The sequence below is a fragment of the Periophthalmus magnuspinnatus genome, chromosome 4 (genome assembly GCF_009829125.3).
Source record: "Periophthalmus magnuspinnatus isolate fPerMag1 chromosome 4, fPerMag1.2.pri, whole genome shotgun sequence".
Taxonomy (NCBI): Eukaryota; Metazoa; Chordata; class Actinopteri; order Gobiiformes; family Gobiidae; genus Periophthalmus; species Periophthalmus magnuspinnatus.
The window spans coordinates 11,983,447-12,004,135 of record NC_047129.1 but is presented as its reverse complement, the minus strand read 5'-3'; the positions used below and the strand labels follow the sequence as shown (position 1 = coordinate 12,004,135).

At 40.2% G+C, this 20,689-nt stretch overlaps 1 protein-coding gene across 2 annotated transcripts; it reads left to right on the top strand.

Moving 5' to 3' along the window:
- The first annotated feature begins 917 nt into the window (after positions 1-917).
- acbd6 (acyl-CoA binding domain containing 6) lies at positions 918-20,271 on the top strand. 2 transcript variants are annotated; one of them, XM_033965462.2, is made up of 8 exons: positions 918-1,364; positions 1,576-1,640; positions 1,728-1,824; positions 4,181-4,257; positions 7,091-7,196; positions 8,763-8,852; positions 18,232-18,262; positions 19,619-20,271. In XM_033965462.2, the coding sequence occupies exons 1-8, from the start codon at positions 1,086-1,088 to the stop codon at positions 19,771-19,773; spliced, it is 900 nt and encodes a 299-aa protein (XP_033821353.1). In that variant the 5' UTR covers positions 918-1,085; the 3' UTR covers positions 19,774-20,271. The 2 variants fall into 2 exon arrangements, with proteins under 2 accessions (XP_033821353.1, XP_055077266.1); XM_055221291.1 differs by lacking the exons at positions 18,232-18,262; positions 19,619-20,271 and adding an exon at positions 11,400-11,745 and having other exon boundaries at positions 924-1,364.
- The last annotated feature ends 418 nt before the right edge of the window (positions 20,272-20,689 follow it).

Sequence of the window (20,689 nt, the reverse complement as noted above, 5' to 3'; positions counted from 1 at the left end):
AGTGTCTTGGGAAGTGCAAATCATTAGCTACATGGATCACACTTTATGCAATTTAATTCATGTACACTTTTAAAATTTGATTTATGCAGGATACATTTAAAAAATCAATGAGCTACACAGCTCTCAACATCTTAGATTAGTTAAAAAATCGAATCTTGAATTTTTGTAATCTGAAATCAAATAATAAAATTGTCATTTTAAACTTTTGATTGGACAATGTGCTTCTCCACAGTCACATGACTTCTCGTGCCTCTAAGCCTCCTGGTTTTATCGTTGCCACGGTGGATGCTCTTTTCTGGGATCCCTTGATGAAGTCTTGTGTCCTCTGCTAAACTCAGAGTTTACTATCTCTGAGTTTTCAAACTCTGCTTCAAACCTGCTGAAACAGAAAACTCTGAGCTGTCCGTCTCAGAGGAGATTAACCTTGAGTTAACGTTTAAACCCAAGGTTTATTGAACCTCCTTTTTGAAAGGGGGCCAAACGGGGCTAGAATCCCGAAAACAAATACATGACAGGGCAGAGGAACGGCCAGCGTGGATACAAAAGAGCCTCGCTACGCCATCTGCTGGATGATCTCTGCTAACGACGTGAAAAAAAAAATCGAAAATACAATACAAATGAATTGGTTGAATACTATACAACTGAGAAATAATTGCCTAGTATTTCAGAGAAAAACAGAGAAGGTTTTGTCAGCAACTGCGCCCAGATGATACCATTGTATAATAGGCCTATAGCTTAGTTGTTGCTGAGGTAATAATTAATGCGGAGCCAAAATAAAGAATTGGACAATCTATCGTAATGTGAATTGTTGTTGAATTGTATTATTCTTAAGTGTCATTAAATAGGCTAATATACTCGTCACTAAGTGGGTCAAAAATTTTAGCGGAACCATTCCGCTCGCTGTTTCAGACGGGATATTTTATAAAACGGACCTTAGACGGACCGACAACAGAAATAAATCCAACTGCATAGGATAAAAAACAAATTCATCTCTTCATTGTTTTGCGATCATTTCTTCGGTTTTTGACATACTTTTATCATAGCTTGGTATTTCTAGATTCTGAACATACACTGTCAACAAAGCGATGGCTTCTGGGTCCCCGTCGTCCTCTCCGGACACCGCGACGGGCTCTGGTACGGACCCAGCTCGGCCCGACACCGGGGAGCCTCTCGGTGGAGCAGGCTCGGACTCGGACTCAGACCTGGGCGTGGGCAAGTTTGACTGCAGCGTCATGGCGATGGAAGACCGACTGGAGGGAGAGGAACTGGAGCAGGAGTTTGAATCTGCTGCGGATCGTGTCAAAGATCTGCTTCAAACAGCTAGTAGAGATCAGCTGCTCTACCTGTATGCGCGGTACAAACAGGTAACTTACAGTGGGGTTGAATTGATAGTCTGTCTGTGGCACACTTAAATGCGATTAATATACCATAGCCTACTGTCTTTGGTGAGAATTATTTCCATTGGCCATTGTTAGATTGATTATGAAAATATCCTGTTAATAGCGCAATAGTAATATACAGTGTCCTTCTTGTACTTATCTACACTTTATATTTACTTTTATACTTTATTCCCAGGTCAAAGTGGGCAAATGCAATACTTCTAAACCTGGATTCTTTGACTTTGAAGGACAGAGAAAATGGTTTGAATATTTGCATATATGTTCTTTTAAATTCTATTCATTGACTGTGTGTACTATTAGTGACATGTGTGAACTGCATTTCTTTAGGCAAGCGTGGAAACAGCTTGGTGACATGGATCCTGAGCAGGCTATGCAGGAGTACATTTCCCTTGTGAATGTGCTGGATCCAGAAGGCACCTCTAAGGTAATAAGAGGCTACTGTTATTGCTACTACTACAGACTCCCAATCAATATAAAAATCACAATGCACACAGGATGACAGAAAATCCCTCCTTGGCTCTTTCCAATCTTGATTATTACATAACATGGGACAGAGATGGTCACAAAGAGCTATCTGAGGATATTCACTTTTTATGATCCTCAAATCCTAGATTATATTTATATTTTTACAAATCCTGTCTATTTCAAGGTGTAAGAATGTTTGTTTCTGTTGTATGCATCAAAGAGGACCAAGAGTCTGAAACATAAAGTCAGATGGGTTTAATGAGTTTTGCACAGGTAAAGTGAACAATGAAGCAACGGAAAGGATAGGATAAGAGTCTTGAGATGTGCATGTTTACAATTTTTGATAGTGTCTATTGGTGTATGAGTGAGTGTGTGTAAAGGAGGACCCTCTTCTGCTCAGCATAGCATCGTCTTCGTGAGCTCCCACACAACGACACGGCCGCAGGAACTCAGCTCTGTCCTTGACTATGAGCATCAATGTCTCCTATTGTATTTTACATGTCTGCACTTTACTGATATTGACGTGTAATTAACTTTAGCATTAGTACAGAGATAAGTGCGAGTAAGATAAAAGTTTAAAGTAGTGTGCACTGCTAAATGTAGATACTTTATAAAGGTATATTAGTAACCATTGTGGAATAAAACTCACACTTTGACAAATTCAACTCTATAAATATGTGGTTTACAGATATGTTTGGTTTATTTATTCTCAAAAGTTAAAGTCAATTAATAGTTTAAAAGTAGCATGCAATACTGATTGTTATCCAGTAGATGTCAGTGTTGCTGTAATTTAGTCCTTGCTCATTCATTGTCATGACTTGAGTTAAAAATTAGTATATGAGTTTGTATTATGACGGTATGCTATACACGTGCTATATAAAGTCATGAGTAACTGTTAAAGTGGACGTTTCACAGTATGTAAGTTAAGTTCATTTTTATGAGACATTGGTCTGTACTAAACAGGAGACATAAAGAAGTTGCAGCCATACTCATTTGTCCCTGGTTAGTTATGATTCATAAAAGCATTTACATTAGTAAGATGTCACATTTGAGATCACGTGTTGAAATAAACAATAGAATATGTTGTTGTGTTATGTAAATTAACATAATTTCAGTTTGTGTTAATAATGAAGTGTTTTCTGTTAAAACTGCATACAAAATCATAACTTTCAAGTGTAGAAAAAACTCATTGGCCAAGTAAACTTAAATTTAAAATTTGTTTGGTTTTGTGAACAAGCACCATTATGACAAATATCACTTTCAGTTTCCATTTCAGCACAGGATCTTGTTTATTAGCCATTACAATCATCCCTTCATATTATGACAAATATCTCTATCTATTTGAATATTCTCTTGCCGTTACCTGATACAGCTGTTTCTTATAGGTAATTTTAATGTTATTATTTAATGTTGTTACCGATGTCACTGTTTGTGGAGTATCAAACTCAGACACTTTCTCATTTCTCTGGTGTATTACTCACAGACCCTCCTGCAAAGCTCAGCTAAGGAGTCCACTGGGCCACAATAGCTCAAATGCCTCTGAAAAGAAGTTAATTGTGTTAGTGTTAACAAAGCACTGTGGCATGGCAGCAGCTATTCTTCTGAACACACAGTTAAATGTTGTAAGTATAAGTGCATAGACTGAGACAGAGGACAGAATAATGGGCAGAATTTGACCTCTGCTCCCACCACAATTGTTAAGGAGACTCTATATTGTATTATAGTAGAGGAGCTGCGCCAGTGCATCAGCGAATATTCTGGGTTTCAGAAGTGAATTAGGTTGTCCCAAAAGTGCATACATAGTTGTTTTGCTTTGTTTGTCATGTTCCCTTCCACTCTCCCTTTTTTCAGAAATCTGATTTGTGTGGGTTCCTTTGTGAGTCAAGGTTGGCCCACAAACAATGGGACAGTAATAAAGTTGGGCTAAACTAAAGGTTTTATGCAGCTCTAATTTATGATATAGTATGAAAAATGATACCGAAGATTAACCTGGGTCACAAATTAGAGCACTTTAATTTTCTGTTGTGCTTCTGCATGTTGTTGGTAATTTATCAACAGTGAGGTCATGTCTAAGCCAACGAGACATGTTTTTCTACCTATAGTGCATGTCTAAAGGTACACTCAACGTACATAGCGTAAATATCTACTTGCACTTTTAACTTTGTTTAGCTAAAACTAATAACGTACTATTATTTGACACACTGCTTTAAGTGGTTTACTGTACAGTTTCTGTTGTAGTATTTATTTAAAGCCACTGAAATGTAAATACCTGTATTTACCGAAATGTCAATTCCTTGATTTTTCTTTTTTGACAGGAAAGAAGAGGAGCAGAAAAGAGAACAAGCTTTGGAGGAGCAGCAGTCAGCTCGCTATATCAGGAGGAAACAATAAGGTAACACATACTCAACTATGATAATTGCAGTTAGTAAATCTTTTGTAAACACTTTTTTTTGTGTGTAATTAAACACATTAAAATGCATAGGTCAACGTAGGAAGAATGTGAATCCCCAGTCTAGGTCCTGTATATGATTATATTCAACAGACCGTAACTGCTGTAAGGGCCTGTAGACGTCATACACTTCTGATTTATGTTAATGAAATATATTCTCCATTTAGTCTTTCCTGGCAGACTTACTCAAGCTTAAAAAGCTCATCTTCATTTCAATATAAAGAGCTCTTTTGGAGAGGAAAATGAGATGTGTGAATCCTGCAGGTTTTGCCCCTAAATGCCTGTATGATTAGTATGCACATTGAGAAGAGACAGTCAGAAACTCCCTTTTTTAATTACGTTATGATTCAGGGATAGTTTCAGGGTGAAGAAGGTACGTGGGGTGAAGCAGACTGGGACAGGTGGAGTAGATTCCCAGAAGGGTGTGCTCCTTGGTGATATCCCGTAGCTATCCTATTCAGAAGGGAAACTTGCAAAAAGAAAGTCATTACCATGGCACGTAGACACTGCTTTGCCCATACACACACATAAACATACACTTACGGCTTTACATTGCCACGGCTGGATTCAATTCAGGACATAACCTGCCAGAACTGTCACACTCACTGCTCTGCTGCATTTCAATTTTCCTCTTTCTCTCTTACACACAGACGAGTTCCATATTAAACAGCCAAGCACCTGTTAACCAATCTGAGAGTTAATTGCATTTCTTATTCCAGATCTTGATTTCCAAATGCGTCTCTGTGTAACTAGAATTGACAAATGGGAGATTGATTAGCAATATCCCTAAAAGGAGCTGATCAGGTGGTGGGAGCAGCTTAAATGCAACATCTGAAGTTCTCTGTTCACCTTAAACAGCTGATCAACAGTTTTGTTTTCCAGCTCTCTTCAGCATACACCACAGTTTTCATTGTTCCTGGTAGCTCCATGTGGAGGGTGCAGACCAGGCCCTATAGGGGTTGTGATGACAGATTGTGTGGGCCTTTGGCTCTGCTCATGCACCTGTGATGGATGGTGTGGCCGTGGTGTTGATCAGTGGAGCTCAGGTCAGGTAGATGAACGTTCTCCAGCTCTGTGGCCAGTTTAGTCTGATGGATGAAGGACATATCTGCCAGTACACCAGACTGGACACACACATGTTTGTCTATTACACCTACACACACACACAAAGAAAACACACACATTCAAAGACACACTGAACTCTTTGTGCCACCGCTGTGATGATGACAGAGTAGCCCGTGACCTTCCCAGCATGCAATGCGGCAAAGAGTTAAAGTCATATTGTTTGTAGGATTTCTATTAATCATTTATTTGTTGTTGGGACCATTTTGTTTGACTTGCTATTCTACATCTTGGTATTAAGCCATTTATGTGCTAATTTAATAGTTATTTTACATATATGACACCATATATGCTGTAATGTTTGACACAAGTGAGGGCAGCCCAGTCCCACCATCAATGAAAGACTGATGAGCTGGCCTATTGATTAGTTGCTGGCGAAGACGGATGGCAGCCACACATCAGGGACACCTGGGGTCACCATGGCCATCAGACAAGGAAGTGGGTGTGGTCCAACCCCTGCACTCATGAATAAACATAGTGCCGGTAATCAGGAGTATGTAAATGAATGTGCTCATACATAACCTAGAAGTAATAAAAGTGTAATGAGTTATTCATAATTCATCACAGGCTGATGAGGGGATGGCAGAAAGAGGGGGATTGAGGGAACTTGGAGAAAGAGAGGGTAGATGAATGCCAAAGGTTCATTAAAGAACAAATAGAAACAAAACTTTTCTTTGTCTGTGCCTTGTTACTGTCACTCTAAAACATGTCCACCTTAGTACTAGTCTGAATTCTAAACCACTATATTTAAACTTATAATTGGATGTCCTACCAATTGGTATATGAAAGCTTTTGAAAGTAAATTTTGGAAGCACGATATCATGTATTTGTCTAAATACTTTATTATTAGAGTTCCCTGTTAATGAGTGTGTTTAGAGGTACCAGAAAGGTGTTAATTAAAAGAAAACAAAATATTGTCCACAAGGGAAGAAGTACTTTGTGTCGTTCAGCTTCAATATTTATGAATGTGATGTACAGTGATAATTCACTTTTCTCTTGGGCATGTGTTCAAGCTGCTCACATCTTTTAACTTTATTTCTCAGGCATAAATCTTTATGTGTTATGCTTCCTAAACCTAATGATAGCACTGTATGCCACTAGGGTCTCTCTTGTTTAGCGGTATAGTGGGGTTTATGTGTTTCTGGAAGAGCATGCGTTTGAGGCAGAAATGGAGGGATTTGGCCTTGGAGATGACAGACTTACTGTGTCGGAGTGGTGTGGCCATGGTGGGACGAGAGGCTTCTATCAGACAATACAGCGCTATATTCAATTAATCAGAACGGCTGGCGCGGGTAAGAGGGTGTGGAAGGCGTAAAGCTCCAAATGAGATTTGGCCCCTTTTCTCGTGGTTGCCCCCTAGCCCGCTGCCATAGCATCGTTGCAGCACCCACGCTGTTGTCTGTCCCCAGTGGCACGAGGTGATTAGAGGCATCAGATAAAATCACTGTTTGTGTGATATCACTGTTCCCCAGAGACCTGGCACGTGCACAGCTGCTGGCCTATGAAATACTCACTTCAGATACTCATTCATGTTTTTTATTAGATATATTAGTATATGTTGTAACAACAATGCCATTCAGATAAAAATACATCTGTTATGTACATAAGCACAAGCAGGATTTTTTTGGATTCACTCTTTTATCCCTTTTTCCAGAGAAGAAGATAAGAACATCTTCGACTACTGCAGGGAAAATAATATTGAGCGAATCAACAAGGCTCTGAGCTCACAGAACGTGGATGTCAATACAAAAGATGAAGAGGTAACTTAACAGCACAGTGCCTGCACAATACAGTCCACCAGCGTGATTCACTGTTTAAATACTGTGGGGCCGGGGGTGTATATTTAACAGTGATTGTGGGGGCCTGGAGGCAACGTGGAACTGGTGAAAAATTAACCTTTCACTCAAGGACATGCTGTTTGTTATGTATGAATGTTCTACTGTTAATACTTCCCAGAAAGGTATTGACTGTGCTTCTGCTGTGGTCCTGTCCACCTCTGACCTGTTTCACTGACAAATACAGGTCAACCTAGAAAGTTTATCACTAATATGGTACCACTGCTCCGGCCCAAGTGTGTAATTTGTGTGTATAGCTATTAAGATTGTGAGGTGTTTTTTGAATTGATTCTGAGATTCCTTCCTCTTTCTTGATTCATTATCAGCTGGACCAAATGGTTAGTTTCCTGCCTCTCTTTCATTGCAGTTCTTCTCCTGATAAGCTGCATTCGGCCACCGAATCCCAGTTCAGAGCCAGATGGTCCAGAGCCTGAGAGCTTTGTCTCTTCCCTGCCATTGTTTTTGTGATTCTGGATGTAGTTCAACCTAGCAACAGCAGAGGGCAGTAGTGAAGTTTCACTTTACATTAGTAATGAAACCAACTAGTGACTGCATACTTCTGCCTGCAAGCCACAAGAAAATTCTCATGAAATAGGGCAAAAATACTACTTAAAGTCCAATAGATTTAATTTACGCACTGTAGGATCCTTATGTAGTTTCGGTGGCACTTTTTAATAATGGTCCCATAGAAAGCACTCAGGAGCTGCAAAAACTTCCTACGCTGTGAACAAAATGTTTTTGGAGTGGACTTAACCCATGCCAAGAGAAACACTGGAATCACGTCCAGTGTAAAACTAGTCCAAAATGAATGTGTCCTATGCAGATAATGTTCTGTGATTTCTATTGAATAGACAACAATAGTATTTATTTTCATTTGCATTGCTAAGTCTAATTAGAAGTTGATCAGTTGGCCACGTTCTAGCCTAATCTGTAGTATAAGTAATGTTTAAAGAGTTGGTCTTATTTATCTCAATGCCTTTCACGTTGTATTGTGGTTGGACTGTAGTTAAAATCCCATTCAAAGCAGTATGATATATGAATTAATGTTGTCAGGAGTCAGCAGCCGCACACCTGAGCAGAGAGCCAGAGAGTATCTGATTGGTATTCTGGCCTGGCTCATAGAGATCCATTTTAACATGCAGACACTGTGATCAATATGATTTAAGCAACAGAATTGGACTCAGGGAGTTTGCTTTACCTAATTGGCCTGACTGAAAAATGAGCTTGCATGGTTTTATTAGAACAAGGATCTCACAGTGTGTCTGAGAGACCAGTGGTTCACTGATCCTGGTTTGGGAACAGGGTTTCATCAATCACACATATGAGGCAAGTTTATATGGGCAGGAGTTCACTTTTAGGGCCTTAACCACAACTTTGTCATTTGTCAAGGCTCATATTGTCATTGTTTGTTTGCTAATACATTATATTGTACCAGACAGCACAATAGAGAAGGGGCATTTCTATATTAATCCATGATGTCTGTGGACTCAGGGCCGGGCACTCCTACACTGGGCCTGTGACAGAGGACACAAGGAGCTGGTGTCAGTATTACTGGAACACAAAGCGGACATCAATGGCCAGGTAGGTCAAACATCACCTGTGGATTGTGTGTGTGCGCATCCATAGATATAAAACAATTATGACAAACATGAACATTGGTTGGTTTAAACCAGCAAACAAGCATCTGATACAAAAACTGACATTTTTGCATCAGATGCTTAAATTGAGTAATTGCAGAGCTTCGTAAAATAGTACTGTCTCTACTTTGTCTTGTGACACCATCCAAAATGTTGATACAGACAAATCCCACAGAGCCCCTGCCGTCCGTTAGCCCATGTGTAGCATAGTCTTTGGCCTTACAGGGTTTAACTGCATTGGAGGTTTTATCTTTGGCGGTAAGCTGGCTCAGCTGCACATTGAAGAAATTACTCTGCTGGCCACACAGAGACACAACAAAGTGTTTCCAATGCGCACATAGAGGCTTTAACTGTAATACCAAATCAATTGGAAGTAATCAGGCAAATTGTTTGATGTTGCACAGCACACAAAATCATTCAACAGATGAATTTATTTTGTGGTGTTTTGGACTAGAGGTTGGGATATTTTAAAAGAGCAGATTAACTGGTCTAAACATGATGTGCAGCGTATAGAGAGTCCAGAAGAGAGGCTGCCATGTACTCTGATGATAACAGTTGTTGGTGGAGTCATGTTTCATTACCCAATCAGAGCACAGACACGTCCTTATTCATTCATTAGGCGCACAAGGACCTCTTCACCTGCCTGTCTCACAGGTGTCAGCGCAGGCGGCTCTGAGGAAGACTGAATATTAAAAGAACTGGACTGTGCTGCACTGTTACTGGGAGCAGATTTATGAGGTGGCAAAGGAAAATATAGTGCTCTAAATCATATCTCAGAGCCACAATGCCAAATTATTTGCTCACTATGTAAAACTGTAGCTCGATATGTTGCACATTAGACAAGCACAGACATGAGACAAAAGTAGTTTTATACTGAGGGAGATAAATGTTTGATGCACACTTTTATGTTTGTGTCCTTCAGTCGTTTTATCACTGTGAGGAAATGGAAGTTTGTGTATTCTTCTGCAAAGGCTTGTGCAGGCTTGGTTACAGGCCTGACCTGTAATCACTGTTGACCTCCACCAACTGCATAGCACTGGTAAATACAGCTCAAACCTGATTTCTGCTTAATTTGTTGATTAAAAAGGGGCAGGGGACTTCAGAGATAAAACAAAAAGTATTATTATTCCTTTGCCTGAAATGGGAAACTGTTAAAATTAATCAACTGATTGCTTGAGTGAACTGTTCCCAAACCCTGGTAACCTGCATTAGGGCTTGTTTGATAGTTAATCCTGGATCAGGACAGTGACAGACTACAATAGGTAGCAGTGAGCACAGCTCTGCCAACTGTGGGCTGTTCCTGATGTGGCCTGTACATTAAGCCCCTGTCTCCTCATCCATACACTGCCGTGCACTCAGCTAATACACCCAGGAAAGTGGGACACCCCACCGCAACTGTGGGACGAAGACAATAAAAGCCCACTTAATGTATTAATGAAAATTACAGCTTAAACACAACAGTGTGTACTACAATACATTTAAGAGCATTAATTAAGCATTAGTTAAAGGGCATTCCATCATATCAACTGACCAGATCACCAGAAGTTTAAATACTTCTGATTAATTTAATAAAATGGGTTCAGATGGCATCTCTTATTATAACATTTGTAGGAGGGGATACGCTTTGTTCAAAGTGCAGGGGCATTTTTCAGGTATGGTAGTGATCCTGACTATGGCATGGCGGAGGGCTGGGCCATATCATATCGATTGTAATGATTTGTTATTTGTTTTGGGAGTGATGTCAAATCCAAATGTTGTGATATAATGTGCAGGCACACTCTAACTGCCTCCAATGCCTGAAAACATTGAGAATGAGAATGAGCTTTTAACTTATAACAGTTACTTTATATACTTTATATTATTAACTATACCATTGCAGATTTCCTCTTTTTTGATAAATGTTATATTTTAGGACATTGCTCTGTCCTATGTGGTAAACTTTTTGCTTAATGAGGCGCTCTACACTGCTGCATTGACAGACTTATCTGTGGAGGCATTTTATATGTATCCCATTTTAAAATAATGAAACAAAAGTAAAAAAAAAAAAAAAAGAAGTAAAATGTGCTTTGGTCAAACTAGCTGGGGTCTGTATTTATGCGCATGCATGTGCACTCTCCCTGTGGTCTCTGACCAGACGCTGTAATCCCACACCCTCAGCTTATCCTCATTCCACACTTTTGTTTTTCTGAGGTGGAAATCCTGCTCTAACCTTTTTCCAAACAGTTGCCATGGGAATATGGACATTCATGAAGTGACTAAGTGAAGAACTGCAGTCTAGACTTTGCTAAGCAGGTGAATTTAAAGAATGTTAGACTTAATCGATTCTGCCATGAGCTGTGAAATAGCTGGGATTAGTTTAACAATAAGAAGGCACAGGTGAGATGCAGGTTAACACAACAAAAACAGCCCGGAAGGAAACACAAGTTTAAAAAAACAGACATTTTCTCTGTATTTCTGTCCTCTTCCTCTTCTCCTCATTTGTCTCCTACAGCTCCCAGTGCGTCGTTCCCTCTCACTCCATCCCTTCACCCGCCTTTGCCCATACTTTGTATTAAAACAACATGATCCATGAGACGGGGTGGTCGACTCGCTAATTCTAATTAATCCAGCGTAGTAGCGCGCCCGCACAGGCCCCAAGCGCTCCCAGTCTATCAGATAGAAATTCATAACTTAATTGAGGTCAGAGCCTCGAGTCGGCAGAACAAAAGTCTTCAGCCAGGACCAGCAAGATCAATAGTAATAAATATCTGACTTGGGGTAGCAACTATTGGTGGCCACAGAGCAAAAAACAAGATTTATACACATAATCTGAAGGGGTGGCTTTAGAGACATAAAAACAATCTTTGAATATGTGTATTTGCTTTTGTTTCTTTAAAGTAGAAATTAGTTTTCACTGAACTATTGATTTATGATAAATGCCACTCTCTCAAAGCAAACATACCAGTGGCAATGAACACTGCCATGTAGTGTTCATTAGTTCAGTCATTGCACTTGTGTCACTCTGAAGATTTAGATTTTATCAGAAATGGTGAAAATGGTGAATACAGAATGAATACAGACCATGGCAATTATCACACTAGAATTGTATTTTTCTTCATACCAAAGTATTCCTATATGATAATATATGCACATTCCTCTTCCCAAATCAGATGGTTTGTCTGGAAGAATATTTCATTTTAATCAAACATATCCGGTTGTATGCATTAGCATTCGTTCATGCACATTTTTCAAAAAAAGCATAGTAAAACTAATATCAATATTTATGACTTTTCCTCCTGAAGTTGCTACATTCAGCAGAAGGCGAGTATGGTAGCTGTGATGTAAATGTGTCTCTGTTAGCAGAGAGTAGCATGGGGCTGCAGCACACAAAGCCTTCTCATGTGTGTCCTCTACTGTTGACTGTAGCGCTCAGTAAACCACGTACACACGCGCCAGCCGGGGCACTGAGCTGATTGAAATTCTATGGCAGAGGCATTATTACACGTTGGTATCCCTCCCCTTTCCCAGCACTAGCTCCTATAACTAATGGCTCAGTCAGCCCAGTCATAACAAATATCCAACCAGATTCGTCATAATTGTGTGTATATGCATGTGTGTGTGCAAGTGTGTGTTTCTTTGTAATTGTGCAACCTACCCCCTCCAGAAAATATGGGGTCTTTAAGAGGAGAAAGGCAAGAAGGTGGAAAACTAAAAAATGGCTGAATATAAATTAAGTGCAAAATATAATTGTAAGGCCATAGCACAGAGTAAACAAAGGCGATGACAGCAGCAGCAGCTCCATACCCCTCCCACAAACACATTTTAGGTCTCTTTCTGAACATTTTTTTTAAAGCATTAAGAAGCAAATGGATTTTTGTTGAGCCTTTCCATGCCCTTCCCATTCATGTGCAAACTTAAAAGAATAGTAACTACTGCATACAGCACCTGACATTTTATCGCCCACATTGTAAGCACTTCTTATGGGAGCCATATTTAGTACCTGCGGCACATTAGGCCAAGTTGAGGAAATGAAAGCGGCTGTGTTAAAAGGGCCCATAGCACGTGGATACAGTTATGAATCTATTATATGAGCACTCAGAAAGGAGCCGGTGAGCTGACAGTAATAGTGCAGCCTAAAGAGGCCATTGCAGCAGGTAACAGTCCTCTTTGCCATCATCAGCTGTTGTTTCTTTCTTATTGGCCACTCTCTGGGCCTTGCCTACACTCAACTATTTGATTTCCATCGTTCTTAACCGTCCACATAAATTGTCGGGAGCATTAAAGCTGTCCTCGACCATTTGAGGCGGAGGTGGAGAGGAGAGTGAGAGAGTGCAGGCTGGATGCAGACAGCCGGGGAGGGGATGGTGAGCCCGGAGAATAAACAAAGTAAGTGTTTTCCCTCCATCAGTCTCCTGCACTACTCAGCTTTATGGGTCCCTCACTCCAAATGCCTCAGCCCCCGCGCCCGCACCATTGATTTTCATATTACACTCTTTTATGTATTTATTTATTTCATATATTTCTTTTTAAACGTCATCGATGAGTCGCAGGAAAACAGACGGGGCCTCTGGTGATGTTAATTCTCAGCTCTGGCCTTATACTCTTCTCTGATGGCCATAATGGAGGCTAAGGTGTCCCCAGGGAACAAGCAAGTGCCATGACACAGGAGGCAAGCAAGTGTCCGGAAAACAGGGATGGAGAGAATAAAGATCAGCAGAAAAGAGAAGGAAGGAGTCCTCTCTTTTGAATATAGAAAAGTAACACATTGAGGCATTAATACACTTCATATTCGAATGTCCATATTCTGTAAACCCAGAACAAAGAATGAATATATGAATGAATATATATACAATTGTCTTACTTTTCACAAGGAAAGGAATGGTCAAAATAATCAAAACAAGGAGATCTTTGTAGTCTGTATAATGTGCCATATTTATATCATCTTTACACAGGCGATATTGTCCCACCTCTGGACTGTGGGTCCTGTGGCTTTAACACTAACTGAAGGTTACCTCATTCACTCACAGAGGAGACCTGATCTAATTAGGGGTGGCTGGGACACTACATCCTTTTAACAGTGGGGCTCCCTAAAGAGCATCCACATGTGAGGGGAAACACAGATGAACCACTGAGGGCAAACTCCACAGAGCTGTGTTGAGAGAGTCCTGTTGGTCATTGGCTATAGTAAATACAAGTGCAATATGCTTCCTATAATAAGAACTCTTTGAAGACACTTTAGAAGGAGTTTTGGGCTGCATTCTGTTTTTATCAGTAGAATGAGACAGAAACGCATGTTCCCTCTCTAAACCTACACTAAACCAAAGATCTCCTTGTGCTTTGCGCAGGCTCTCTCATGTGTCAGTCTCAAAGTTGAGTGGTGTGGTGCAGTGCTTGGCAGATTTATTGTAGTGGCCTGTGGTGTTGCTGCTGGTTACAGATGGCTCTCCCTGAAGCTCTGCTCGCTCCTCTCCATCTCTCTGCTGTTGTCTGATTAATGGCACCTGCTCATCATAATGCTATCTGCTGGAATCTGCATACCAATGATCCCCAGTGACTATCGATTCACCCCTCATCTTTCCAGCACACACACTCTCTCCCTCCCTGCACCACTGTCATTATAAAAGTCAGCAGCTGCTGCATGCATTGATCATAAATCATAATTGCTTGTCCATTTTTCCCCACTTGGTTAATGTTGCTGTCAGGGACTGAGGCAGGGTGGGCATGAGGGTAAAACGGAGGCAGGGAGGGAACAGAGTTGCTCTCCAAAACTTTTATCAGGTGCACTTAAAAAATAAGGTTGTAGGTTCTTAGTGACTGTATAGTTACTCTCAAGGCTGTGGTTAGTGCACCTGTAGCTCAGAATGTGAAATGTGGCTGGCAAACTGTCAGGTGCTGCTCACAGTTGTTGCTATTCTTTTACATTTACACATTAATGAACCTATTTGCGTCTTACTCTTGCAAATTCTATACTTGGGTGTAAAACTACTTTTGGACAATCAGCCTTCACTGTGCAAGGAACCAAATGGAGCTGTGCAACAGAAGGGAGTCGAACTGTGTCCCTTTCACCATTAGTCACCTGGTTTTCAATGTGTTATTTAATGTGTATTGTGCCATTCTGTATAGGGTTTAGTTTAGTTTAGTTTAAAAGCCTAATAACTTTTCTGGTTGAGGATTTTAACTTCGCAATCTCTAGGGAGACAAGCAAGAGGGGCGAGTTACCAGGAGTGGAAGAAGTATTCAATATTCAAGTATTCAAGAAGTACAGTTGACAGAGCAAAAAAATACTCAAATAAAAGTAAAAGTATCATCTGAAAAAAATAATTAATTAAAATTAACTTAAGTAAAAGTATTAAAGTACCCATTTAAAAATTTACTTCAGGAGTAAAAAGTAAAAGTATTTCACACAGATTCTGAGATCTAATGAAGCTTCAAATGCACTGATTTTGATAAAGATTTGTGCTGAATTTTGAAACGGTTGAATCGATTTTTTTCCTAGCTGTTTTTATTTGTGTTTTTTTTTTTTTTTTTTTTTTTTTCCTGAAACTGTGAACATGTTAAAAATAAAGCCCTCAAGCTTTTCAGCAGGTCTCAAACAATAAAAAAAATACTTTTACTTTTCAGTCCAGTTAAAAATGTAGTGGAGTAGAACATACAGATACCTGCTTTCAAACGAAATGAAGAAAAAGTAAAACATTTCCACTTTAAAATCTAATTGTTTAAAGTGCAGATACCTAAAATGTTTACTACTTTAACCTCATACCACCACTACACGTTCTCCATCAGGTCTATATAACCCCAATAACCCAGCTGACAGTAACAATCCATGTTTTTCAAGGCATATTTTTATCCTTGAAAACATGGATTGTTACTGTTAAATATAAGGTAAAGAAAATTCTATACCTGATATTTAATAAATGCTGGATAGCAAAGTACTAATATTTCCAAGGAGATAAGCAGGCAGTAGACCCCCACCAGAAAAGTTACATAGTGCACCTTTAAGTTGGTTAAAAGTAAAGCATGTGTTGGTTATCTAAATCTATAAAGACATCAAACTACAGATGTGGGTACCTTTTGATTCATTCTCCTTCTTTCCTCCTTCCTGTTCTCCTTTATCTTACTGGACATAGTTTCTGTATAGAGGAAATGATAGATTAGTGGGACTTACATTCAGCAAAACTGCAATTGTACTAATAGATCAAGGCCTCCCCATGCTACCCCTAAGCATATTGGCCCACCCCATTAGAGTGATACACTGCACAGCTGCTATTGTGCAAGCCACTGCTTTATTGAGCACTATGCTGACATCCAGTCCAGCATTTCTGCACCGCAAGGGGAAACTTTGGATGACATGTAAAAGCAGAGGTTCTATGCGACATGGCTCCATAATGGGATGGGTACAGGGGTGCACTGGAGTTAAAGAGGAACAAGGGGGGTTGAAAACTGCTACGGTAGCGAACAGAAGGTATTGGGGATGTACGGGGGAGTGTCTCGTCCCGGCTGCTTCCAGAGCAAATGGAAGACAATCCAATTTCCTGTGATTCCATCAGCCTCCGTCCTGGATCCAGGGGCATTAGGGAACGCTGAGAGGACAGGCCGCTGACCCCTCACCAGAGCAGGCATACAACCGGAGAGCGTAGCCTCATGTACACATGTGCAGCCAGCGGTGTGCAGGCAAGGCTTTGTGTGTGTGTCTGTTTAATGCAGATTAGCGCCTGCTCAGATTAGCGCCTAAAGCCCTTACACTTTAATTATATTGTATGCCTTTATTGTGAGGGTATCTAGCAGGACTGCAACAATTAATTGGAATAATCAGCACTAGCAATAAGCAATATATGATTTTCAGCAATAATACACTTTCTAAACCCCCAGTCACCATATTTCAACCTTTTATTAGGCAAAAATGTGACCAAAAATAACAATGTACAAAAGAAATAATAATTTAATAATAATTGTTTGCCGCAGTCTCCTGGGCTTTCTCTTGACCCTATTTGTATCTTTCCAAATACAATATATCTTTGTGTATTCTGAAATTCAGCGGTCTGAGACTGTTGTTTTTGCAGGCCAGCAATGGTGCCTCACTGAACTGCTGGTGATTTGCATCTGTGTTTAGTGATCTGCCCAGTGGGAATAGAAAGCTCTAATCCAATCAGTAGGTCCCTGAAGTGCTGCCCCTCACAGTGAGAGACACAACAATGGGATCACTCTGTGCTGGAGTTAAACAGGAGAAGAAGAGAAGAGGGTCAAATTTAAGTCTAGAACATCTTAAGGGGATACCATTTTTTGTTTAAAATATATATGTATTTCCTCACATAGGGACATAAAGATCAGCCCTTAAAGTATACCAATTTTAAGATCTAGTTCACTCAAAGACTAAATAAGATATCAAAACCCCTATATAGATTTTACAGGGCCCAAAATGGTATAAATCTTCTAATGTCTTTGGAAAACTTGGAGGTGTAGAGAGGTCTGGCTGATAGTAGAGCAAGAGCTAATGAACAGTTTGCCCATAATGGCTTTTGTGATTTTAGAGTTTTTTCAACTCCAATGACATTGAGAAGTGTGGAAAGTGCCTTTTGACTTTTAATCTATCTCACAGCATAGTCATTGTGCGTGGCTGAACAATTGCTTCTGTTCTGGGACTGGAGGCTACACTTTGTCCATTCATCATCATTATAAGGTGCAAAGGCAGGTCGGAGCTGTGATTAAGAACTGAGTGTGCTGTTGATGATGCCTGTCATAGATTGGGCCTTATTACGCTCGCTCCTGTCCCAAAAGAATAATACAACAGCCTGTGACCTCTGGGTTTTAAGTAGTTTCACCACTTCACTGGACAACTGCATGGAGTAAATGTTGTACAAATTGTTATTTTTTATTAACAATAGCTGTCCATGTCCGTAGATATGGAGAAACATATGCAAATGTGTTTTTAAATTCTGCTCATAACTATAATCATTACAAATTTGTGGTTACAACCTTCATATATGGAAGCTAAAGACAACCCTGGTTAAGTTGTAATTGTAGTGCTATTTCTTAACCAGTAGGAGCGCATGGTTAATCACTATGAGTCAGAACCTGCTCATCCTCTGATCTGACATCAATGTGACCTTATGTTTATGGCCTGACCCAAAGACTTTGTCCATTCTCTAATTCTTGAACCTTTTTTAACTGGTCAGTTTGTGCTCTATCTTCACTACCTCCTAATGTTCAGATCGTGAAACATTTTCTATGTTCATATGTTTCATTGTCTGCGTTAACACTGGTATCTGCTCTGAACAACACATTTGAATTGCATGTTCTTAAATCTGTTGTGTACTTTTATGAGTTTTGTCTTTTTTTCATTTTAGGACAATGAAGGACAGACTGCACTACACTATGGTAAGACACTCTTATGTGAAGACAATGTCTAACTGATGAGTGGACTCGAATGCCACAGCAGTCATTGGAAACATAGTTTTAACTCATTGCCTACTTGTGCGTTACACTTGCTTCATTTTGCACCCCTATTGTAACACATGTTACACATTTGTGTGCACTCGTCTGGTTTTGTTGGGTGTGTAATAATCACAAGGCCTCCCAGAGGAAATCAGCAGTGGTCCACAGACTCCCCTGACCCTCTCATGCCCCATCACTGTGTCCCAGAGGGGCGTTCCTCCACCACAAGTGTGTGTGTGTGCGTGCGCCATCTGTCCCTGAGCGCGTGGGGCTGCCCTGATGCTGGTATGTTGCATCACCTATTTGATATCCACACACAGAGCACAAGAAGTCCAGAGATGGGGCATAAAAAGATGACTAATAAACATAAGCGATGAACTCCCAGAGACAAATAGCAGAGAATGAAAATTCATTCGCACCTCTCTTTGCACAGGGCCACACTGCTGGCAAGTGATTAATTGAGGGTTTACTGCTCACCATAAATTGTGCTCCTCCTCTACGGCTCCCACGAGGGCTGGACACTTTTTACAGCTCAAGGCCCAGGCGAGACACCCCAGCTCAGGCACACGTCGCCCAAATAAAACACTGTTTGGAGCAACAACCTGAGCTCTGCATTGCCTCTTAAAATCTGCCTGTCAGTCACATGTGGTGAATCATTAGTGGTCTGTGCGGTGGTCGATATAAGTTACCCTCTAAGACTCAGCGTGTATGGACACACATGTATATGATCATATCTCATGCATACACACTCCCAGCAGCATGCCGCAGCCGCCCCCAGGCCGAGGTTAAGAGGCCTGACTGTCAATCACTGGAGCTGCTGACATCAGCGATCAGTAGAGGCTCTACCAGTGTTTTAAATGGACAGCGTTTGACACAGACACAGAAGCACTCAGAAGAGCAGATAAAGGGGATGAGGTGCCAGAGAGGCGAGAGGTGTCTCGGGACAGCCCGGACCTGCTAACTGGGTTAAGAAAGTGCAAGTCACCCTTCTGCCTATGGTGAGAGAAGGATAAGACCCTTTTAGTGGGCTTCAAATGGCCAACAGGCCACAAATGAAGTGTCTGAGAAGCACAGGTTCAGCCAAGTGTCAGTGCTGGGGCTGAGATGTGCTTTTCATTAACTATAAAACCAGACAAGATGTTTAAACTATTGCACTTCTTAACTGTAAACAATGCATTTACATGATCAAAAAGTGAATTCACCCTTTGTCTTACACTACATTGTAATTCACTCAAAAACATGAATCTATTCCTTGTCCTTTATTCAGTGGTTGCTGTCTCTGTTCTTTTGTTTCCTCAGCTTCCGCATGTGAGTTTGCCGACATTGTGGAGCTGCTGCTAAACTCTGGGGCTGACCCTTTTATCAAAGACATGGAGGGCTCTCTTCCAGAAGAAGTCACCGAGTCCAGCGCCATCTCGTCCCTCCTGCGCCAGTATACTGCCCCCAAAGGCTAGATCTTCCCTCTTCCTTTTTTATACCCTAGTGAACTCATCCAAACCATTCATATCCTCCTCAGAGTTCTTTTTCCCCAAGAGACTATATTATCCCAATGACTTTACTCCAACAGGTCTGCAGAAGTTTTTTTTTTTTTTTTTAATCATTCAGCTTGTTTCTTTTCATTGAAAGTGCATATGACAGGTTAGATTACTCATTTCACTAAAACAGTTGACAGATTTTTTTCAAAAAATCTTGCCTACTTTTCCTTAGTTTTACCATTTCTTCACAAACTCCCTCTAGACTGTAAAATTATGATAAATATTTACCACAGGCATTATTCCTTTAAACAAAGTCCTGTCATGTACACTTGAATGGTAGTGTATTAAACTGTGTAACCTGTAAATATCAAGTTGATTTGAAGGAGTATTAATGTCAGGTCTATTTAATTCATTGACAGGAACAGAAACATTCTCATAATCACAAAAATATTAAACAGTATATTATATGGTGATATGAAAATCTCCTTGGCTGTTTTCTGTTCACACATCTGCAGATTCTTTTGCAGATTATTTTATTCTAGTTTAAACTTTAAGTGTATTTCATGATATTTTTTTTTTTAATTTACAGTGGTGAATGCTTTAAATCATGTTAAGTATAATTATTAAAGTCATAGATAAGAGATTTCTGGCCTTTAAAAAAAAAAAAAAATACTGATAAAATGTATGTGTGTGTGTGTGTGGGGGTGTGTGTGTGTGTGTGTGGGGGGGGGGGGGGGGGGGGGTGTGTGTGTGGGTGTGTTTGAGTGGGTGTATCAGATCTAATAAGACTACAGTTTTCTAGTTTTAGGTCAATTAAGATTACCAAAATTATTTCCATCTGCTAAATGCCAGAATTACGAGAGAAGACAATTTTTCATTACTTTCTTCAAAGTCA